This window comes from Tribolium madens, unplaced genomic scaffold (genome assembly GCF_015345945.1).
Source record: "Tribolium madens isolate multiple individuals breed KSU strain unplaced genomic scaffold, Tmad_KSU_1.1 Scaffold_91;HRSCAF=231;Tcas5.2_LG7, whole genome shotgun sequence".
NCBI classification, from domain to species: domain Eukaryota; kingdom Metazoa; phylum Arthropoda; class Insecta; order Coleoptera; family Tenebrionidae; genus Tribolium; species Tribolium madens.
The window spans coordinates 18933661-18959575 of NW_025401063.1; the positions used below are offsets into that span (position 1 = coordinate 18933661).

A 25915-nucleotide genomic window follows, 5' to 3' on the forward strand; every position below is an offset into this window, starting at 1 on the left:
AATCTTTTTTCAATGACGATTTTGCAATTAAACTTTTGTTCTTATTTATTTATATTTAGGATGTTGTAATGAATCTCCGTACCTACCTGCACAAACACTCCCACTTGGTCCCTCGTAATCAAAATCCTTCATCAGTGGGTTTAATTTTTCTCATTTTGATTATTAATTTATTCATTCATTTATGTACATATTAAATCTGTAGTCTTGTTACATAACATTTCTTGGCGTTGATCATGAAACAAAACATCAAACGTCGGTTTCTTGATGGAAATTTTGTGAATATATGTGTGTTTTTTTCGCAGTCACTAACTTTAATCCAAAGTTTCATTCCAATGGCTTAAAAAACCAGAATAAAGGTGGTAAACAACGACCACAAGCTACACATTTAGGCCTCCCGTAACGTAGCCAACAAGGTCAGTTGTCTCACTTGACTTTCTATCAATCCATCATTCAGTCTCACAGCCGATGAAAAATGATTGAAATATTAATTTTTGCGTCGCAACTAACGTTAGTTTTTGTGAACACGTATACCGTACTTTTCCGGATTCGGGTTTGAAGAGAAAGAACGCTTAAAAGTTCGTTATTTATATATATTTTACACATTTAGAAATATTTTTTCATTTAATAATTATAATAATTTCGTCCTAAAATTATAGACAGTTTTCAATAAACACTACTTTACATAATAAGGTACATCTTCTGTCTCACACTCACCACAATCATCAACAACTAATAGTTTACAATATACTATACAAGGAATCACTAAAACTTTTATAGACCGACAGTGACAAATCGCGCAATTAGTTTAAGTTGTCAAGTTCTTGCGAGCTCAACAATCGCTCGCCCACTTTTCCCTCGTTCACTGTATCTTACATATTCAACAAAACGCACCAACAACCAAAAAAAAACAACCTCATGGTACAAAAACGAGTGTTTCTCGAGTCGGTTCGTGAAAGGTTCGAAACAATATTGTAAAATTATAGGAAACCTCAAAATGCCAATCACTTTTATACCATAGATTTAACGAATTCAACACTCTCCGTTAGTACGTATCACTATTTTACAAATTTTTCCGTGCTTGGAATGAAAAAGCGCAACAACTAAACCAACAAAACGTCACCGATAGGAAAATAAATTAACACAAGACGTTAAATGTTGATTGAATCGTCTTACTTCATATTGCACCGAACTCGTGTTTTATTTATCAAACAGGATGGAATTTCTCTTCTTCTTTAGCTGAGATCGTTTAACTGTAGTCGCAATCCAAACATAACAACGATTTTTTACTTTTTATGTAAAACGTTCGTACACTCCACTGGTCGCCGCCGTTCGTCCGTTTGTTTTATTCAAATTTTCATAGACCTAATTAGTAACTAATCACTTTCTGCAGTATTAAACAGCTGGCCACACCCTAAAACAAAACATCAAAATTAGAAAAATTAATTTGAGCAACATAGACATTTTCTCCAACCCCATTAAAAAAATTATATAAGCTGCTCAGTTATTTTCTATTTTCATCTAACAATAAGGCCTAAAATTATTTTAGTGTTATAAAAGTACCACAATATAATAAATAAAACGTTTTATTGATTTAGACATACGGTAATTTATATAAAACTATCCGTTGTAATAAAAAATAACGACGATATCTTTACTTTCTGATCTCGACTGTCGTAAAAATCAAGCACTTTCCACTTATTAACGGTCAAATTATAAAACCAGTAAATGTGCATATTAATAACATAAAATCCCACAAATTGTGCACCTCACGCCAGGCATCAAATACCTCTCAGTTAATTTAATTAAGTTATACAAAATAAAATGAAAAGATGTGTAGACTGGTGTATTCGACGATAGATAAGATAAACACCAACAAAACTACGGCTCTATTGTTTATTTCAATGTTACATTCTTGTTCTTCATTCTTATTTGATGGGAATTCGAGTGGAATATTAGTTATTGTTTTAGTTTTTGTTCATTTCAACTTCATTGTTGTGGATACCGACAAAGCAAAGTTTATGAAAAAATTAAAATCGATACACACGTCGTAAAAAATACTTTAAATTGGCAATTACTCGAAAAATAAAATTTCCATTAATTGCCCCAATTACGATTTTTTCCTGTTAATAAACAAATTGTCCGTTCGTTGACCTCCCGTTGGCACCTCGGTTATTTCTTTGAGTCTCTAACCAGGAAAACGAGCTTCTTACACAAGTCCACCCCTCGAAGAATTTCATTATATCAGCGTTAATATTGAAACATTTAAACTAGCAATTAACGTCATAACAGACGTCACGATCTTCAAAGGATTTATTTTTCGTTTTAGGTATAAAGTTTGCATACCGACTAAGTTTAATTAAAAACGCATTCATCAAGACGCTGCAGAAGGATCATATTGAGTAGCTCAAAAAAAAAAAAACATCGACGACGGTCAATTAGCCGACTTGATTGGAATTATTTAGTGCGACGTTAATTTGTTTACGGCGACATCGAGACCATCGAAAATTGGTTGGGTTTTTAAGATAAAAAGTGCAACAGATAACAAAATTGTATTTATTAATAACAAACAATTTAAATTCAATACCACTTTGTTGCTCCACCCTGTAGACGCAGATATTTGTTTATGACCCACAAGATTTGAGTTGAGTCATTACAAATTAAGTAAATAAAGTTTTGTTTCATTCATAATTTTTAATTCTAAAACGTCATACATGGTTGCTCGTTGCCTTCACTTTTCTTAATACTAATTTATTCAAAATATGCAATTTATGCTTGCACAATGTTCTTTACTTTCATTAAATATTTTAATTTATTGTTTAATTTTAAATTTTAGCAGACTCAAATGGATTTTAAATTTTATAGCAGTAAATACTATTCAAACATGACCCAAGTAAAAAATGCAGTGTTTTGTAGTAAGGTTTTACTACAAAATGTAACATTTAGCGTTAGTTGTTTATTATAAAAAAGTTTTATAGTTGGTTTTACATTTCACGTAGTTTCATACTTTTCGCTCATGCTGTCTAATAAATTGTTACTAAAACATGATGAATGCAAAATTCTAGATTTAGAAAGTCCAAATATTAATTTAATTTTTATAAATCACTTTATCACCCTTTTTCTGAAACGATTCAACATTATTCTTATTAATTTTATAGTTTTGATAGTTGCTAAAGATTTAACACTGATCCAACTGGTGTTTCTCTAGTAATTAATTAATTATTTAATAGGACCCTAACAGAAAGTAATTTTTTCCACCTTAATTTCAGTCAATGAACTCTCTCATCTATCAAATTTATAAAAGTTGCTCCAGAACTAGCGCCCCAGAAAAAATGCCATATAAGATAAGATACCAGGAATATAGAAAAAATGTTAAAAAATTCTACCTATAAAAATTTCGAATTTATGAGAGTTTAAATTTTGCACATTGACTATTTACTTTTGTTGTAAAAATAATTTTCAAAGTTTTTTTGCTACAGGCTATTAGAAGAAGAAAGAAGAAAGCTGTATCCTAAATTGTAACAATGTTTAACGTTATTTGTGACTTTTATTGGCAAAATTTTTGTACCTTTACTAAATAATTATAAAAAAAAACATACAAGATCATCAGTATCATTATATAGACATAAAATATGTCTTATTTGAAATTTTTTTCTGGGGCGCAAGTTCTGACACACCCTGTATATCACCTCTCAGGAAAGTAAAAATTTTACCTCCCCCAGAGAAACGAAAAAATATGCTACTAGATTTCATGGCAAACTTGGGATATCAAGAGAAATTGTTAGTTTTGAAATTTTTCTTGATGGATCGTAACAAAAATTAAAAGTATTACACAGGGAGGAGAGAGTCTTTTCCTCCCTGGTTACCTCCCTCGACAAGTCTCGTGGGAAGAAAAGATACCAATTTCTCCCTTGTAATACAAATAACTGTTAACGATAACTTGCTTCAAAAACCGAGCCTTTTTTTAGTTTTTTATCGGTTAAGCATTGAAATAGCCAATACTTAATAAAATAAGCAAAAATATGATAGATATACAGGATGTTCCGTTTAAACCCCACATTAAAAGTATTGGGAGTTCGAATAATCATATTTGTTTGAAAATTGGTACATAGTCATAATGAATAAGTCCTCCTAAATGAAACTATTTTCAAGATGACGGCACTTTCGGTTATACCAGAAGTCGGTCTCAACTTTCTTATTTTAAATAGAAAGGTATATTTTTTACTGCGTTTTTGGATTAATCAGGTTATTTTAATGGAGTTTTCATCAGCTTTCCCTATACCTAAAGTTAGCCGTTTTTGAAATATAGTTTTTCAAAAATTTTTGGATCTGCACCTTCCAATTTAAAAATCGGTAACTCTGCCATTTTTTAAGATTTTGAATTCATTTATTTGGCGTTTGGAAGAGAAAGCTTAGATCCTTTTTCTGGTGTTTTCAAATTTTGAAACATATCCCAAAATTTTAAGGTTACTTTTGTAATAATTCAAATACTCATAACTCAATTTTTCCAAATAAAATACCCCAATTTTTATTTTACTAAGTGGAAGAGAATTTAATTCTGCACGGATGGGTATTAACATTCCCTATACCTAAATTTAATAATTTTTAAGTTTTAAAATGTCAAAATTGTTTCTCAATAAACGTCGACAGTGACTCATTATTTGACAAATAGTGCCAAAATATGGAGAATCAAAGCTACTCAAACTTAGATTTAATTAATTTATGTTGTATTCATGTAGAGTGTAACAAAATTATGATGTCGTTCATTAAACAAAAATAAATTTTTCTCACTCGTTAGCTTTAAATAATGATCGCATGGTAGAACCTATCAATAATAATTAAGGTTGCATAACTTTGATTCTTCATATTTTGACACTATTTGTCATATAGTAATTTACTGTTGATGTTTGTTTAGAGAAAATTTTGACATTTTTGACTTTCATTGCACACTATGTGAAAACGAATGTGGCTAGTAATAAATTTTCTGTAGTCTTAACAAAAAGTCCATAACTTGAAAATTATTAAATTTAGGCATAGAGAACGTTAATACAGATCAATGCACAATTAAATTCTCTTCTATTTAGTAAAATAAAAATTGGGGTATTCCATTTGAAAAAATTGAGTTATGAGTATTTGAATTATTACAAAAGTAACACTAAATTTTGTGATAGGTATGTTTTTTTTTCAAAATTTTAAAACAGCAGAGAAAGGATCTAAGCTTTCTCTTTCAAACGCCAAAAAAAACGAATTCAAAATCTTAAAAAATGGCAGAGTTACCGATTTTTAAAGTGTAAGGTGCAGATCCAAAAATTTTTGAAAAACTCCAAATATTTCAAAAACGGCTAGATTTAGGTATAAAGAAAAATAAATAAAAACTCCCATTAATCCAAAAACGCAGTAAAAAATATACGTTTCCATTTAGGTAAAATAAGAAAGTTGAGACCGAGTTCCGGTATAAGCGGAAGTGCCGCCATCTTGAAAATATTTTCATTTAGAAGGACTTAATGGTTTATGGCTAGGTAACAATTTTCAAATAAATACGATTATTCGAACTCCCAATACTTCTAATGTTCTTCATTAAGTTCTATTTATTTGTTATCGTAGATAATGCAACATTCTCATTTGGCATTTTGCTGTTTCTAAAGTAAAATTTAATTAAACTCCAAAACTCCTTTAGCCACTTACTACTGAATCAGATCTTAACCACAAGAATATTTTAACAATTTATTTTAATTGATTTATAAAATTATCACAAAATTAAAATTTTCTACGAAAATCCGTTTCAGTTATGTGAACAAAAAGTCCCTGGACTTGAATCCTTATTTTGTAGATAAAAGATTTTATTGTGTCTTGAAAACAGTTTAACAAAATCATTACCATCTTATTTATTGCAACTTCCCTTATCAATTGTTGGTAATTTAAAAAGATAGTTCAGACATGACTGTCACCTCACCCCACAGCACTGTGGGCATCTTTTAAACCATTCTCTTTTTTTGAATAATGGAGATAAATTGGGCACTTACGTGAGAAGGCCGGGGTTGTCCGTGGGGTACCACGAGTATTGTGGGAGGTAGTTGTGTGGCGGGTGTGGGTGCGGCGCTGGATGAGGTGGCGGGTGTATCGGTTGCTGGGGTTTGACGTCCCAGCCAGGACTAGCTGCCGGTTGACCCGACATGTCTGAACCAGGGGTCGAACTGGGGGCCGGCGACGAATGCTGCATGTACCCCGTCGCTGGAGAACCACTCGACGATCCGCCCCCTGAAATACACAAGAATGTCAATCGTTGACGACCGTTTGCTTTAACATGGGAGTCGCGTGGGCGTACTGACTGTAGATGGCGCCAGACGTAACGCAATATGGTGACTACGGTTTATATGACGCGTTCATAAAATCGTAATGCCAAGGGGTGTGGACTGCACGTTTGACGTGGCTTGGGTCTCATCGATTATGCAACAGGATAAAATAGTCATTGATGTTAGCGAGATGAACTTAACGAGCAGATTCTTTTCACTTTTTTCCCCCAGTTTTCTAATTGCGGTGACATTTAGAAATTGGGAGACTTGATACAGAAGCTAAAAAATGGATTCGTGCAGGTGCTTTCGGTAAGATAATATATGTAATTAAAGATTGCAGATTACAAGATGAATTTATTATAGCAAGTAGTTATTAAATCTGTGTTTTTTTCTTCTTGGAACTAGTGAAAGTGTCTACTGGAATTATCAAAAATTTTGTATCAACCGGTTGCAAATCTTAACAGTTATTTCAACACTCAAAAGAAAACCACATTGTAAAATATTATTTGTAACATCTAAAGAAAAAGAAACAACATTGGAATCTGTGTCAAAACAGGTATCTAGAAAAGTCTGCAGGTGCTTTTTGAACTTTGTTGTTCTGAGGTAATTTCGTCATTTAGACCATTTAAAATGTTTAAACATCAAATTTAAAAAAGATGTGGCATAAACAGGTGTCCGGAAAAAACATTAAAAGATTTCGAGGGTAGTTTAGGTCAAAATAAGAATAAGAGACCTCAATCCGCAAATGCTTACTGAGGGAGCTGGAGGTCCTTGGAGATAGCGGGCAAAACGATTTTTTTCAATTATCTCAGTGACCGGTGAACATAAATTTACAAATTTTTTGAGGGTGAATCTATTGATGATATCAAAAAATGTGTAATTAGAAGGGCAAAGACACTGAAGTCGATCTATTCATGACTTAAAATTTTGTTTTAAAATAAGTTTTTTGAATAATTTTAGCAGATGCGGATTTTTTTTGGATATTTTTTTTTTTCAAAAAATGACTTGTGTTATTTTTGTACGTTTTCGAGAAAAACTGGTCTTTCTTAACCCTGCTAACTCTCCAGAAATCTTTTAACGGTGTACATCCGCCTATACAGGGTGCGGTAGAACTCGCGCCTCAGAGAAAAAATAAAAAATATAAGATAAGATACCAGGAACATGAAAAAAATGTTAAAAAAAATTATCTATAAAAACTTCAAAGTTGATAGATTAAATTTTGTATATTCACTCTATTTATTTCTGTTGGAAAAATAATTTTTAAAGTTTTTTTGCTACAGGCTATTAGAAGAGGAAACAAGTTATTTGTGTTTTTATTGGTAAAATTTTTGTACTTTTACTAGATAATTGTAAAAAAACATATACAAGGTTACCAGTAACATTAAATAGATATAAAAAAAATGTCAAATGTTTTTGACAGATAGAATTTTTTAAACATTTTTTCCATGTTCCTGGTATCTTATCTTATTTGAAATTTTTCTCTGAAGCGCTCCCTGTATACTCGTAAATCAATTTTAAAAATGGTAATAAATTATTAAGTCGTCTAACAAACAAAATTCAAGCCCTTGACAAACTCAAAATAATTTTACCAAGTACCGAAAGACTTTTGTTAAAGACAGAAGCCCCACAAGCTGACATATTCTCAAATAATTAAACAACTTCTAAAATCAAAGTTTTAATTTACAAATCGGATGTTTCAAATGACAAATTCATTAGTACAAATTTTTGTTAATTAAGCCGACTTGAGTGTTGTTTTCAGAGTTGACTTCGACCTCAAATTTTTTGATCGTTCTATACTTATAATTTAATTTTTTACATAGCTATAACAATTTTTTGCTGTAGCTGGTAATTCTGTTTTTCAGCAGCACGTCCAAAATTTCAGTAACGCTATACAGGGTGTTTCACATAATTTTACGAGGCCTGCGCCTGTAAGATGCAATCATTAATACATATTCCGATACGAACTCGATTACAAATTTTGAAAAATTGGATAATTTTCTCTAGTTTGTTCACCCTTTCAAAAATTACAACATTTTTAGTTAGTTAGTGATTAAGATAGATAACTAGAATCATATTCATGCCGTCTCTTGATAGAACAAATGATAATTGTTTCTAAAAAACTGCCGTTTATGACTATTAATGAAACAGTGATTATTTTGACAACTACTGTCATGGATTTCCAAAAATTAAATACTTAATTAAATGAGTATTTTTTCTATCTAGTGTTTTGTGAATTTTAAATATTTGGGTGCGTACATTAGGCGCAAGTCTCGTAAAGTTGTATGAAACACCCTGTATTTTTATTCTGAATTTATTCTCGTTTTCGTGTTATCCATGCATTCTTACCAGTTTTTTGTCACAAATACGTAGCATATGATTGACATCGCATTAAGTTAAATCTCTCCGAGACTTTCTATTCTTTCTTTTCAAAAAAGCCGAGTTCTTGATAAACCTTTTAATCGACAAAGTCGAACAATAGAGACCTGCCTTTGATATTTTTGCTCACATTTATGACTGATGCGTGACACTTCTCACATGCAAATTTGTTCGCGTAAAAACACTCGCTGTATTTTTATCACTACATCATAAATATAGACCGACACAGTACCTCACGCACATTTTGAGACTTTGTTGATATATCAAGCCGGAAATGACAGGAAAAATACAACATCACAATGATCTCGTCAGATAAGTGTCAAAGTTTTCTTGTTTGGGATGGCCTTATCGAGAATCTAAATGATGTTGTTACGAAGCAGACCGCGCCGAATTCTCAATTTTTAAGCGAATTATCTTCATCTATCTGTCATGCAGAGAAATTAAATCTGTATTAGGTAGAAGCATCCCATTGATTGGTGCAGACCAATTTGATTGTTGCCCCAAGTGCACAATTTAGAAGTTTTCACATTGCGCTCGCTACCACAAAGACGGTAGAAGAAAAAAATGATTAAAATTACATAACGGTCTTGACTAAGAGTATTATTTAAATCCCATTATTACAAACAGGAAACGCCGTTCGATAAAATCAACGAAAAGATTTTACATTTTGTGATTTTCGTTTCATAAAGAATTAATTAACGGCTGCCCACTAGGAAAATCATCATTCAAAGAAAATACATTTTTGACATCGTATCTAGTCTGTTTAATTAAAATATTCACTATCTTTAAAATTAAAAAATGATATTGCTTTGGTTAAAAAAAATTTTTTTTTCTAATTACCTGCCATCATGTTTTGGCCTTGTGGCCCTGGACTCGTCGACGGCAGCGCCGAGTTGGGTCCCAGAAGTCCCGAATGACCCCCAGGCGTCCCATTATTATTATTGCCTCCCGAAACCTGCGCCGCCTTCATCATCTTCTTGTATTTGCTTCTTCTATTTTGAAACCATATTTTGACCTATAACAAAAAAAAAATCGTTCTTTAATTGCACATTTAATTGACGTTCAACGTTGACATGCGTCTTATATTCGATCATTATTAGCGATAATTGACATCATATTCGTTTCTTGCATTTGCTTTTTTTTCTTAAATCGAATAAAATCCTCAAGTGGAAGGCAATTTCCACATGAATTCCAGTCCACCAGGTGATGACGTTCACATGACTCGCAACAATTCGCTTGTTATTCACGACTTTTCCGAACTAATCCATCATGCAATGCAAATGGTGAACATGTGCGATTAGGTCAGACAAGTGATCAACAAGTTTTACAAAATTCGAACGCTGCGATAAATGGCACTGACAATTTGTGTTTTAAAATTGTTTAAAAATGACGAAATATTTGATTTTTGGTATTTATACTGCGAACATCCGTCTGAAAAAAACAGTGTACTTATGTAATGTATAATGTAACAAAATAGTCTTTCGTCATTAGATATTACATAATATAAATTTTTTTTTTTTTTGAAAAAAAAAAACATAAAAAGCTTATTTGCACACAATCTAATAGGAAAACATCACGTCGTATCAGAGAACAATTAACTTATCAGCCGTTTTATTGCCTTTCTTCAAATTTTTTGCAATATGAATGAATTTCTTGTAAAAGCGTATGACCTCACGCAATTACACTTCCACAATAGAAAGGTTAGAAAACAATTCCGCGCCGTTGGCACAACTCACCGATGGTTCAAGACCTTGTCAAAAACTCTATGAAGCAGAAAGTAACATAATAATCCTAATATTAAATAAAACCTATTATTAAAACCAATTTTACTGACGAAGAAGCTACCGAGATTTCTATAATCATTGTTATTACCTCATCGAAGAGGCTAATTTCGTGACTGACATCAACGTTTTCGAAACAAACACCAAATCGAAATTTGTACTATTGTGTCTCAGTGTTGTACCGGATTTACCTTGTAATAAAATATTATTAGTACAAACAGTGTTAATATTCGTAAAGTTCAAAAGCTCATTATCGTAATAAATTGGAATTACACACGCTGCATTATTTATTTCCCATTAAATTTTATTAGTCTCCATTTGATATAAATAACAAATCAGCAAAAATCTTGCTCAACTATTATTATTTTTCAACTGATAATACACGTTGTCTGAAACGGTTTTCAAAACAGAAGCGAGATAACAATCTGTAACACTGTGGATTTCCAGGGCAACACTTTTTTTCCCATCCCAAATCCATTTGATACATGATATGCGTTTGTCGAATGACAAGTAACTGTAAACGTCCCAAACATCGTCCCACAAAATCCTGCTAAATCGAATTTTTTCCGAGTCGTGAGTCCGCGATGCCCTCGGGCTTCAAAGGTTGAAGCAAAGGAAATGTTACAAGGTCTTCAAGATTATCGCGGAGATTGTGGCGTTTTGTAATCACTGTCTCTCTCTCGTTCACTCTTTTTTAATTATTATTTTATAATGAGTAAAAAAGAAAACGTTGAAGTCTTCATGTGAGTGACAGTAGGCCGCTGCGGGCTGCCGTCGTACTTCAAGAAGTTAAAGCTGCGTTCACACTTTGCACTAGATTTTTTTACACTTTCCACTGTCCCATCGATTCAATTGTCCAACATTTTTCCTGTTCACATGGAGTTCAGGGAATTAATTAATTTAATTACACGTCTTCGGCTAGATAAAGATGGTTTATGTCGGGCCGCTGACTCCGATAAAAGCGGCTTTTTTAATGTTTTCTCGAATAATTGAAGTGGCGGGAACTGAACACCAAATTGAGATGTTTTGTACCATCAGCTGCTGAGTTGACTCTCGAATTGTGGAGATTATAAACTCCTCTGCTTTCGCTCGTCTTACATTTATTTAATTAGTTTTCAAGATGTACCGGCATTTGTAAAGTTTAATGCAACAGCAAACCACAGGGTGATTTTGATATAGTTTTCGTAATTTTAACTAACAAGTCCCATAGTTGGGTACGTTAACACAAAAATATATTTTTTTGGAAAAAGCCAATAGTGGATGAGAAAATTATGATTAAAATTTGGGTAGTAAATTTAAGTACGACAATGGATATTCACTTTCCATTTCAAGTGGATTTTAAGGTAGCAAGAGAAAAACGGATAAAAACTCTTATCGCTTGGCGTTTTTGTAGCTTTGTCGTTTGTTGACTTTTCATTCAGTGGTAAAATCGCCAGTGCAGTCAGTGTTTCAGTACAAATTTGTAATTAGTTGCTGTCTCAATAAGACAAAAAATGCCCTACAACGTTTCGACACACCATACAACGTAGACGAGATCAGTCCCATACCCAAGACCGAATTTTGGAGTTAGAACCATAAATCCTGGACTTTATTGTAACGTTTAAGTAATTAATGAATGAAGTTTTCTAAAAGAGAAATTTTATCATCAATAAACTACAAAAACGTCTATTATGTCGACTACTTTTTTATTGCATTTTATTTTTATTTAAGCAAAGCAGTGAGTGTCGAAGGTAGGATGGGACGGAGTTAATTTTACATTAGCGAATTTCAAATTTTTGACACTGCCAAAAGTTTACATTGCTTCTTCAAATATCATACTAAAAATTACGAAAAGTATATCAAAATCACCCTGTGTATTGCAAAATTCATTTTATTCAAAAAATAAAAAAGAATATTTACATTTTCTTCAATTAAAAAAACTCAAAACACATTAAGAAATAAATAATTAAAAAAGAAAAAAATATGGTACGCAAAAATAGTTTGTTAGTCAGTACTCAAAAGTCAAATATTACTGCATTTTGTTCGTTGATAACAAAGATCTAAGTGGGGAAGTAGCTACTGGTGCACGCTGTATATCTAAATAGCTTTTTCTAAGGCGCGTTTTATGGCTTTTTTCGGCTTTACCAGATATCAGTTCTAATTAAAGCATAAAACAATCCTAAAATTTCGGCAAAGGTTCCTTTAATTAATTAACTTCACTAATTAATTGGACTAAACGGTCATTATGTCTGAAAGAATGGTAAGAATTTGTATCACAACGCTTGGGTTAAATAACTTCATTTCATCGTGACTTGCCTTTTTTTAATCAGTATTTTACACGAAAATGAAGAAATTGGTACATACAGTGGAATGATTAATGATGGGCATGACTCGAATTTTCTTCGACTGTTCAAAGTGAAGAAACAAAGTGTAACATCTTAATTCGTTGTTTGAAAATTAGAAAGTGTCTTTCTACATATGTGTAAGAATTTCTGAAATGATCGAATGAAACTGTTACGTTCGTGTTTGAATTCTAACATATGTTGGAAGTTATTTGAACAGTGGAAAAGCATTGAACGTTCTGCAAACCGCGATAATACGTGAACCGTGTCGCTGCATTATTAAAAAATAATAATAATGGAATAAATCCGGTAGTCCGAATGTATTCCGGATCGATTGTAGCCTTTTTACGGTACAAAACGTGAATCAATTAGCAGAGAAACTCGAAAAAAAACTTTTGCAACGGCAATTAAAAAGCAATCAAGTTCCTTTTCGTCGTCTAATTTGAATACTCGTGAATAGAACGAAATGATAAACGTCGATATTAAATGTCCTACAAATAGGAATACCGTTCCCTCGTGCGAACGCGGCTTTATCTAGGCACAAAAATGCACGAAAAATTTTTTTCATTCGAGTGTACAACTACGCCTTAGGCCTTATTCCGTTTCCGCTTTACACATGGCAGAACACACATTACAAATGTTACATCGTGTCAAATCGTGAGGGAGCGGCAAACAGTCTCCCACGATTATGTAACGAGCCGCACACCAACTTAGCGAGCAACTGTTATAAAACGATAAATCGTCCGAGAAGGCCAATTTTATATACACGTTCAATAAAAGTCGTTTTACCCTAAATTCGGATCGTAAATATGGGAGCACTTCGACCGGAACGGTCGACTTTTTGTGATGGTTAAACGGTCGCTGGATGTCTAAGCTTACCCATGTTGAAAATTAATTCAATTGTTTTACAAATGATGACATGATTCATTTAGATGATGGTTTATATGAAAGGGAAATGGGGCTGTTCTCATGGGACTGGGTGAGGAAAATAGAAACACTGCCCTCAAAGCACGCGGTGTTTATTCTAACTGTCATAACACTAACACATTTTTTCCAATTTGTATTAACTAATATCCCATCACTACTTCATCTGTACTTTTTTATAACAGTACCATTTCGTGCCAAATCAACCAAAATTGCCTCAAGATTGCGTAATTCTATTCTAGTAGTTAGTAAAATCAGCCGTATTAACAAACAAAATCAACAAGAAAGTATATGAACTCAGTACATGTTCTTTGACAATTAATTACTCGTAGTTTCCTGCATTTTATATCTTGTCCATTACGCTCTTGGTTCTAGTTTATTTTTAATTAAAGTTTATAAAGAATTAGCAAATACCTATGAATTTAGTTTGCACTTTATTTGACAATAATGTCGAAAATATTTACAAAAATGCAGTAGATAAGTACAATCGTGTTTCTTTGTATCGAGTTTTTATGTGTTTTCAAGTCAACATTTTTATTATTTTTCTTAATGAGCACTTTAAAGCGATACATAAAATGGTTTTCATTCTCAATAAAACAAATATAAAATGTCATAACGTTAATAAACCTTGTCCTTTCTCAATCTCAACGACTTTAATTCTAATACTGTCACTACTCGTATTTATCATATTTTATAGTTTAGGATAGCGATAATTGGAGTTTGGTCCCAATTTAAAGAATGAGGTACCATTTTGCGCATTTATGACACTACGCCACTGGCTGCATTAAATTGTTTGTTACACTTATCGTTTTTGATAGGTGCACAACACTAACATGACGAACGTAATCACTCGGTACTGATACTTATGAAACGTTAATTGTGTAGGTACCAAAGAAAAAAAATAAAGTTTCATAATTAATGGGTTTCAAGGTTTCCAAGTCTTTGTAGGCAACTTCCTTGATACATGGTGCTTACCTATATATTAATTTCGAAAAAAAGCCAACTCGTAAACTAAAGGAAACCTATTTGCATGACACGCAAGGAAATTAAATAAGATTCCGCTTGAATTAATATCAAATCGGCTCAAATACGATCGAAAGGAAAAATCGGAACGGTTATTATTTATACAAAGTTCTAGTTTGTTGGTTTTATGGCCAGTTGCTTGTGATTTCACATGATTTTTTCCAGTCTTTCCATCGATCAAGATAAAGTCCTCACCACTCTCCCAGCATTGTTATTGCACAATTTTTTAAACAGAAACACAAGCCAGCATTGGAAGCGTGTCTAGGTCAGGTGTAAGTCCTTGGAGAAGACGTGTAACTTAATTAATGAATTAATGGTCCTAACTGAGTTGTGACGAATTTCCGCCGCAGCATCCTCTTCAATTAACATTTATTAGGTCATCTCGTCTTTTTATTTCTGCTGACGCTTCAAATCCGCACTTTCTCGCCGATGATTGACAGATTTCGTTAAAAATCGCATAAATACAACGCCTCTGTGTTTATGGAAATAAATTGGATTCAAGTCGGGACGTGTTGGTGTCATTGTGCATCATTCCGAATGATTTATGGAGAAGCTAGTGCTAATGGCGATTTTCATTAATTAATTAGAGCAAAGTGTAACAGGAAAATTAGTAGTAAATCACTTAAGATTAATAATGATTATAAAAAGAATGGAATTCCACGAATCAAAGCGCACTGAGTTTAATTTAGAAATTTACAAACACTGATTCTGTGATTGTATCTGGATCACAGACTCTGTTAGATATGAATCAATTTTGGTTAATGGAATCGCGGAGTAATCGGACGTGACTGCGGCGTACACTGGAAAAAATATCTAGTTGCCAACAATAATTCTGTTATAAAATATAATTTCATTAAAACTGTACAAAAAGGAGTGCTTTAACAATAAAAGTTGAATTTTTATTCACTAAAAACGTAGAGTTCATGTGATTAATCCCATCATAATTACACTAAATGCAATGCAAATGTAATTAATTCTCTAAAATAGGTTAATTTAAAAACCCTGATCTAAATTGATAGTAATAATTATAATAAGCAATGTTTTTTTTTCTCCTTTCATTCTTCGCTTATACAGTGCGATCAAAAAGTCTTTCTATCAAGTAGGCGTACTAGTTAAGGACGTATGCCGCTTGGAAGTTTGTATGTCAGCTAGATGTCAAAAAATTATTTTATAAAAATTAAAATTTTGATCTATACAAATTGAATTACTGTATGAAACGTCTTAAAACATCCTAAAATGAGATGTAGTTGGAGTTTATTCATACAAATCGTTCACCACGATTTGTTGTTACAGTTTACAAAAAAATATAATATTTACCATTGTCACATTTTATCTTCCGCAGACACACGTTTTAAATTTCTAGGCTTGCTTTATAGATAAACTTTTTGATCGCACTGTAATAAGACTACTATTGGCGTTAAAAATGGAAAAACCAACATAAATCAAGTATTCATTTTTTAAAGGTTTTAACTTCTGTAATCAAGTCTTTCTTGTCAGGATGACATAGAAAAACGTTACCAAGTCAGTAGCGTTTCATGGGTTGTGAAACATGTAAATTTGAATGAAGACTAGATTGTTAAAATTTATTTTCAATTTTAAATTAGGCGTACGTGTCACAATGTGTGTGAGGTTCAGAAAATCTTACAGATTTGTTTAATTACTGAGGTAGAGCAGTTGGTCTCTTCTTATTTAATGAAAAACATAGTATTGCACGCCTATGAAACAATGACATAAAAAGACCAGTTTACAAAATAGAAAAATAGGTGTTTCTATTTTTTTGACGCCAATAGTACTATAATTGATTTAAAATAAAAAAAAATTAGAAGTGATTAAGTAAGGTAGGTTTTTTCATCTTTACTTAAATAATTAAATTAATGTGTCAACGGTTTTTTGTCTAATATAGTATGTGTCTTGATATGTTTAATTATCATTTTGATATTGAAGGACTTATTTTCTTATACCTAAATTATGGTATACGTATCATAAATAATAATCATAAATTTCTTTGACAAAGAACAGTGTATTTTGTCAAAATTTAAAATACAATACTTAGTTTCAAAGTCAATTTCCATATATTTTTTTCAAATAGCGAATTTCCTTGGTTTCAAATTTCTCATTACTCATTAGGACACCAAAGAGGGCAAAAAAATGCAATAATGTTGCAATATTTGGAATAAGTTTGATGTATGTACCAACCTAGATAATTATTTTTGTTTTTTATTCACAATGCTGAAAAAATATTATGTCTCACCTTAAATTTGCAAAAAGACTTCTGCTTTATAGTTTTATTCTCAATTTTTGAGAAACTTGAACAAACTTTTAGAATAAAAATATATCTGATTTTTAACAAACTGAGTGTTCTAAAAAGTTAGCACTATAAACCATCAAAATGATTACTTTTACTATTAATAAAATACACATACATATTTTGAAATCCCTTAACCAGATTTTTGTAGACACATATCTGTTTGTAATGTACTGTGTCTAACATAAATAGGTAGTGTTTTTTAATCTAAACATTGTTTTAGTTATTGTTGAAATAATCTTTTCCTTGGGTTCGGTGTTTGTCATTCTCTCAACTCAGCCTGTTTTGTAATTCCCAGTTATCAGCAGTCCGAATCAGAATAATTTGTTGTAGACGAGTCGCAGTCGTCGTGATGTTTTATTAATTTTTATGATGGACATAAAAACACAATTAGCAAATAAAACGTAAAGTTAAACATTTTAACAATTCCTATTCGCACAAGTCTGATAATGAATAGAATAAACCGCTCGTAATTCATTGAAGATCAAGGTACAATCCCGTTTTTTTGGTCATCGTTATCAGGCGGCGGTCGAGACACAATGGGGTAATAATAATGACACAGGACCGTACTGCGGCACAATGCCCGTCTTGATTGAATAAGGATAGTTAGTCGAGAGGGGCCGTCGTTTATAATCACTCGCTATGATTGTAATAAGGCCATTTTCTCAGCAGGCCAACCGAGGGTGCGAATCGGCCTTATTTCAACCTGAAGAGCAACACGTGCTACATGTTCCAACAATCGATCAGCAACCCCTTTAAATGCCCTCCGATTAGTGGATCAAGGCGAATTGCGCAACCCTTTCTACATTTTAACAGTTTCTTGCAAAAGAGTCGTCACGATACGGAATTGTGTAAAGTGTGATAAAGTCCGGGTGGGGAATTTTTATCAGTGAAGGTGTCAAGACAAGAGTGTTACTGGTTTTGTGTGATCGCTTGGAGACCCAATGAACTGCGACTCGAACAGTGATTTATTATCTTACCAGTGATGTATTATTAATGGGTCGTTTAGCAAGATCAAACAATTATTTCAAGAGGTACTTACAGGTGGTCTCAATTGATCACGACCACTAAACCAACACTTTGGAAAAAAGATTAACAGGGATTAACGTTTCAAAGGTCGAGATACCATCGCCAGGCATCACTCTCAATTAACAAAATGATAAACTCAAACGCTACGGTACTCCAATTAAAACGATTACTTTTTAATTACTTAAATTTGCAAGTATACTATTCTATATAACTAGTTGCACAAGTATTTATGAATAAATTAATTCTGATTTTTATTTTTATTTACCAAATAATTCATATTTATTTATTTACTGTTTACTTTTTATCAACAATTTTTGTTCACCACATAATTATGTAAATTTAAAAGTTTTCAACAATTCTTGTTCTGGCGATAGATTGGACATTAAAACTTTTAAAGACATTAAAGTCAGCAGTAACAAACAGAACCTTCGCGAATGGTTAACAAAACTTAGAGATAATAGTTATTCGTGTTACAAGGGAGGAAAGTGTATCTTTTCCTTCCCCAGGTGATGGAAGTTATTGCCTAAGACTTGTCAAGAGCAGTAACTACCCAAGAAAAACTTAAAAACTAACAATTTCTTTTAATATCCCATCAGTTTTGCCATGAAATCTAGAAGCATATTTTTCAGTTTCTATGGGGGAGGTAAAATTTGTACCCCCCTGAGAAGTAATTTGCCAAATTAAAGTAAAAAAACTTATTATCTGTTAGGGTCTTAGAAAATAGTATATTATACATAGAGGGAGAGAAATTATCCTACTGCTAATGTGAGATTGCGCACATCACCAAAAGAATAATAGTAAATCTATTTTTTGCACGACTTGACCCAAAAAATTGGGTGTAATTCTTTACCAAAATCTAAAAATTAACATTTCTTGTAATTACACCATGGCAATAATAAAAATGTTTATTGACGATGAGCGATATAATGAATGGGAATAACTCAGTAACGGGAGAAAATTTTGACTCCCCGTCGTGCAAAAAGTAAATTTTTTAGGAAGAAATGTCAAATAATAAGATCAACACCACTAGCAAATTCATTTTAATAAAGAGTGTTGGCAAAGACCACATACAGAACTCGCCAAATGCAAAATTTTTATACAGGGTGTCCGTTTTTAGAGCTGGAGCATGGGGATCTCAATTATTATAAGAGATACGAGGTCAATTGAATTAAGGCAAAGTTGTGCATTTTTATGCTGAACAATTATCTGAAAGAAAATTTAATGTGTCATTTTTAGTTTTTGAATTATTAAAAAAAAACGGAGATTTGTAATATTCGTTTTTATTTTTTCAAGCGAAAACTAAAAGACCTAGAAGTTTTTAATTAGAACGTTCTTAAGGCTTTTTTTTGTTTGTTAATTAAAATTGCTGGCGTTCTTTCCAAAGCACTCTTCGCAAAAACGCGTTTTCTTAATTTTGATCAGCATGTAAAATTTGATTATATTGTGTGATACATGGTTGTAATCAGGAACAAAAAGACTTTTCAAAAATACATAAATCAAATACGGCGTCCATAAGAAAATCCAAAGTTGAGTGTTGTAACTCTGACTTCAAGAGTGCCAAGGAAAATACGATGACAGATTTAGATTTCTTGTAAAAAAATGCCTTAAGAACGTCCTAGTTAAAAACGTCTAGGTCTTTTAGTTTTCGCTTGAAAAAAATAAAAACGAAAATTATTTTTTTTCCAATAATTCAAAAACTGAAATTAACTAAAACAGTGATAGTGACAGAGAAATTTGTTTGTGAGTTTTGTCCGGGGTTTCAGTTTTAATTATAAATAATAAACTTGATCAGTATTATTTACGTTTAGCTTAAAATTACCAAATTTTGTGATAACATTACATGCCGATGTTTACAAATAGAGATGAGCTAGCTATGAAAAAAGTCTTCAAACTTCGAAATTTACAATACACAAATGATTCCGTTTCTTATACTTTTTCGTGCAAGCCAAGCAGTAAACATTTAACAATTAATAATATCAATAATTAACAATATTAACATGATAAAAACATTTCATTTTCGAAAAAATGGTAATAACAAATTGTTGATGAATTTGGTGGGTTCTGCAAGCGGCTATAACTAGTAAGTTTTTTCCTATTATTTCACGTGATGTACTCGTATTTCTTTCCTCTTAAATTTATTGTCAGGCTCCCCTTTGATCTCAGTCTGCCTACAACCCTGTAAGAATCAAAAGAAATTAAAAAATAGGCCATTAAATAAGAATATCTGGTTGCAATTTGAGAAAAGGGTTTTTACACTAGAGCTGAAAAATAATTTCGCTCAATTTCGAGCTCTTTTTAAATAATTTACTCAAAATTTATTGCTAATCTTCATAAAACCATTGGAGGTATACTCAATTCATTTTCATTAAAATTTTTGTAGCGAAAAGCTCAATTTAATTTATTTTTTTATGAAATTACTAAGAACACAAAACAAAAAATTTGTGTGTCGAAATAAGCTGCTACCAATTTTGTTTTCAAAATTTTGTCTTGACATTTTCCATTTCAAAAACAATAACAATAATGTTGTTGGTAACATTTGATAGTCACAAACGGCTTGGCCAATTTTTACTTTTTTTTTACGTATAGTTGTCCTACCGACTTTGCCAACGAGTCGCTACATAGCCTGTTGCCCTGTTCCCATCCGACGCACTATATTATTATAATGCGACGTGAAGTATGTTTTTCCGTTAAAAGCGAAGCTCCATGTAGCGTGAATTGACGTTTTATGACAGTAACAGGAAATTTCAGAGTTGGCAGTCTCTGTATTAGTTGCATTTTTACAGTTGCACACATGGTAAACCTCACTATGCAGAACGCGCCGCTTTGATGACCATCAGATCGAAAGAGAGCTGAACAAAAAACACATTCGCCCAACACAAAACTTCCTTTCAAATTGGCATGACAGTCAATTAATTACCTCGCGACAAATCAAACAATACGCATACATAGCAAGCCGGAACTCGATGTCACTTCTTGTCGAAAACTGAAAGTTAGTCGCAGCTTGGGAACGAGTCTTCAGCGGAAATGTTCTCTCGAAGGAAACTCTCCCATCCGAGCCTGGGGCACGTCCGTTTTTCCCTTTTTTCCTCAAAACTGTGTTACAGGAAAAGTGGCCGCCGGTGCGATCAATCATCGGTTTCGTCATCGTCTTGGAAATGCTAAAAGTGAGTAACGCGCTTTGTTGAGGGCCGCTCCGGGCGATTTGATCATAATTTTTAATTAACGACTCGATGTTTTTTTTACTTCATTCGTTGCTTTTGCCGCGTTTGTTCAAAGTAAGACATTTTTTCCAAGAATTCGTTTATTGTTTTTAATCAGGGAATGTTTCTGTTTTTGAACCTACAAACAATGAAGATCGTAATCTAATTTTTATTGTTTGATAAAACAAGAAATAAAATGTGGAATGCAGGCACGGACGGATACGTCCAAGACATTTCCGATTCCGAGTACGTTTTTGAAAAGGGGACGCTATTTATTGACATTTTATCAAAAAAGAGCGCAACTTTTTACACAACTTTGTAAGTTGTTTGTAGAGTAAACAGTCTTGCGAAGAGAATTGTTTGTGTTTATGCAGTTGAAGGTTTCGAGGGCGTAATTATTGCATCAAAAAATAAAAAACCCCATTAGCTGTCGCTAAGTTTTGCGTTTGTTTGTTTTTACATAGGTATATTAAAAATTCTAAAAATTGAATCTTTTGAGTAGTAAACATGACTTTGAGATTAACATTGTTCTAAAATTAATTTGAAATTAGATTACCTTGAAATTATTTTAATTAGAAAAACATATGTGTCGAAATACTGCGGTATTTTGCTACACCTATCCGAAGCTTTAGTTTTTAATTTAATATATTTGACATTTAAAAAATTAATTTTGTACAGAGAAAACAATTATAGGCACCAAGGACCAATAATATTTTAATTGAATTCAGTAGTTAATAAAATCTTTACTATAGGTCGAATCACTAAACAGTATGCTTTCACTAACTAAAGATAGTGTAAATTAAGATAATTCACCTGTGCAGTAGTTTGCACAGTTCTCAATTAAATACTTTCAGGTGTTGCTTTTGGGTTATGAGAATGATTCGCATGAAGGGCAGATAAGATCGGGGTTATCCCCGCGGTGTATGTCCCTGCTCAAGCCTTTATTATAGTTAGAAAAAATCGCTTTGATAAAGTATTTTTTACATGCAAACAATGGACAAAACAACATTAACTCCGGCTACTGGCTGCGAAGGTCACCACCAAGATCAAGAGATATGAAAAAGTGCATAAATGTGCATTTATTAGGAATGAGGATTATGCAATACGTCGCGGATTAGTCATTGCAAATAATGCGTTTTTTTTTTGAAAATACACAATCGCAACGATTCAGGATCTAGATTAACGAATCCGTTATTAAGCAGATTTTTGAATAATTATTCTTTTTACTTTTTTAATCTGGTGACCATCACTAGGAAAACCCATTTTTTGCGGATAGTTGTCTAACCATGTGGAAAATTATAACTGACTTAATAAATATTAATACCATCCTGAACTATAACAAGTGAATCACCGTTTCAAGAGCGAGCACTTTGTGCAAGAGTGTACATGTCCCATATGAAAGCTGCAAGTAATGATCTTTTTTACTAAAAATTAATGTTTAGAGTCAAGAAGTGTGACCAAGGCTGTAAACCGGAAGTCCCTGCACATCCATCTTGAGATGTCATTCTTGTGAGAAACTACAAAAACATAATAAAATATTTTGCGTCATGTTTTCTCGTGTAATTACAGAACCTCGAACTTACATAACTATCGACTCCCGACTCCCAATTTACGACTGTTTGCTCCATCAAGCTCGTCTCTCATAATATTTCATTCACCAATTAATCGCTTTTTAATGTCCCTTAACTCTCTTATAATCGTCTTGTGAATAATTCAGGAAAAAAAGTTAGTTAACTTATACGTGTCCTTATCGGATCGAAAGATTTCTCGCATTACAACGGTCGAGTCAAATCGAGGATCTTCACACATGTCGATTCTTCCTTCCTTCGGTTCTGGAAGCACAAAACCCGCACCCAACTTCGCTTCAGCGAATTGACGGAATATACGGGCATGACGTACCGGAAGAGCCTGCTGCCGCCTATATCCTGCTTAATAAAGCGGAAACGGCGACAGATTGCAACGCGGCTAATATAAATACCATTTGAATTTATATTTTTTCTTTTTCATCGACGGACGATGCCATTAGGCTCCGCTCGTATGACAGGCCAATTTGTACTGGAAATCGGATGTGAGTAACGGACGAGCCGAGGCAATTAAACTGACCCAGACTGCACCGGAAAAATTGATACCTCTAATAAGCCTGAAACTGTACACAACATTTTTTCTCTAATGCAATATGATTTTTTAATTTTATTAATTTAACTTTTATAAATTTTATTTTAAAGTAGTAGCTACTTTTATTTAACTAAATAGCGAGCAAGTGAAACAATTTGCAAATTTACTTATGTTTTCCAGCAAGCGACTTAAGTTAAACTTAACATTCATAATGTGACAACCAACATGACACTGTCACATAAAACAACATGTTCTAATTGCTACTATGCCTAATGTATTCTGTAAAGTATTCGATTAAAATTCATGAAAATAGCCACACAACGTATACATGCTTTTTCGACCCGTCATTGGGACAAGTGACCTTTCTGTAGCAAGTCTTCGTTTGGTAAATCTGATTAATAGAGCAAAGAGTCAGAGGAAGCGACCGAGTTCCGTCTTTGTACTTTCATCGAAGCCCATATATAAAATATGAGGTTTTTTCCTCCGCAATTACCATAAAATCACATATTAATCAAAAGCAAAAACGGTTTAAAACATCATCCAAGGTAATTAAAACAAGTTTTATGACGTTCGCATACACATGCAGATTTCTACAACACTTATACACCTAATACTCTCTTTCCTGCGGCTCGCGATCATTAATTATGTCAATTAATGTAATTTGGCATAAATAGAAAATAAACACAGGTGACAGCTGCGTGGCTTGCCTTTATGTCTGAATGATTCATGTTTTGAGGAATTCCTTGTTCTTTTTTTCTCTCGGTCGATTTGTTTATAAATCAAAGTAATTAGATTTATAACGCGTTGCTGCTGTTTAATCACCGTTTCCCTGACACAACGGTTTAATTATCGAGCGCTGGTGATTTCAATGCGAGATCAAGACCCGAAATTCACTAAAATATGTATAGTAGAAAGGCAAATAAAATTGTAGATTGTAGAAAACACTTTACGAGTTATGTGGGACATTATTGCCTACATTTTTATCTATCACTCACTCTGTTTCTCAATGCAAGAAAGCTCGTAAGTCAAGATTTACGATCTCCAAAAATACAGCGACGTTTTTATTTACCATTACAAGAAAAAAATAATAAATTAACTTGATAGGAGATAAAATTGCTCGTTGACATTTATAATTATTGCTTTATCAAAACTTAAATTTGTTAAACAATTAGACAGCTAAATTACAACTTACACACTTTACTAGTATCATCAATGAGAAACGAGACACCCTTTTCTGAAAAAGCTTTGGCTTTTCTCATGAATTTATAATTTTTATTTGATTTATTATGCATTCATTGATAGTGATATATGCACCTCGTAAAGACTTGTTTTATGTAAAATAATTATTGATCTCATGAGTTACGGCTTTATTCTTGTCTCGTGACGATTTGATGATCTTAAAAAACGCAAGAAAATAAGTCGCAGTGTTAAATATTCTGTTTCTTCATCTCATCATCATAATATACGGCCTTCTTTGTAAATTATATGGGTGCCACACGCGATCTAGTTAGTTGAATATTAACTAACTGCATCCAGCGGCTGCTTATGCAAAAATACGAACTTCTAGCGTAAATTCGAAATAAATTGATAAACCAATTTTTATTTTATTTATTTATAAACTATTAAAAAACATCATATCCGAGAGACACAAACCTAATTCTAACACTTTATTTTGTTAACAGTAGTATGTATGTCTTCCAAGAAAAACTTGTTTAGGCTAGACGATATTTTATGCATGTTTGATTAAAAGGATAATTATGTGTTGGCCAGTTATGTGTAAATTTTCGGGTTGTAAACGTAGCTTTAGGTGTATTTCTGCTTAAATTAGTCTCTATCTAAGCGCATCTGTTTTAATATTTCAACATCGCCAGCGGTTAAAAATCTTTTGGCGATAACAAAACTGTGGTAAAAAATATCCCTATACTTAAAGTTTGTGAGTTCAAACCGAGTTTGAATAAATTTTGAGTGTAATGCATATGGAAAAAGCGAGGTGATAATGCATTAGAATTGACGTTGTAACAGTGATATGACGCAACATATAATTTATACAAAAATCGCATTAGCAAATATTTCAATAGCCGGAGTTGGATGTTTTAAAACCCAATTTCCACAATGCATAAACATAGTTTAGTCCCCATGTTCACTAAAGTGTATCGCTTAATTACGTACCGAATAACAAATCATTTCATTTTTTACGGTAGATGATAAAATGACAATAAAATGTTTTTTCAATCGTGAGGAAATGACGACAAAACACGTTTCAAAACCCATTTTCTATTATTTCGAGCCAAGGCCTGTTGCAAAGCAAAGACCTTGATGTCGCCAAAGTCGATTTTTCGCAGAACCCGTAAAGCCTTTATCTCTTCTTTAATAAGAGGCTTCTGCACGAAAGCTGTCTGCTTGGAGTGTACCGTTTTTCGTGTCGAGTGTACTTCACCGCCCATATTGCTTGCATAACCTCACGAGTTGGAAGAGAAAAGAATAATTCAGGAACGCCCATTGGACATGTATACCTCGCATCGATTTATAACAGGCAAAAATATACTTTAAA

General features: G+C 32.7%; 1 protein-coding gene across 1 annotated transcript in view; it reads right to left on the reverse strand.

The window, feature by feature from the left end:
- Positions 1-569: 569 nt before the first annotated feature.
- The window catches only part of LOC123010442 (homeotic protein distal-less-like), a 51893-nt gene continuing 26547 nt past the window's right edge, over positions 570-25915 (reverse strand). Inside the window, exons 3-5 of the mRNA XM_044407336.1 lie at positions 9507-9681; positions 6021-6255; positions 570-1411 (exon numbers count right to left, since the gene is read on the reverse strand). Coding sequence (XP_044263271.1) covers positions 1393-1411; positions 6021-6255; positions 9507-9681 — 429 coding nt within the window. The 3' untranslated portion in view covers positions 570-1392. The remainder of the gene's footprint in view (positions 1412-6020; positions 6256-9506; positions 9682-25915) is intronic.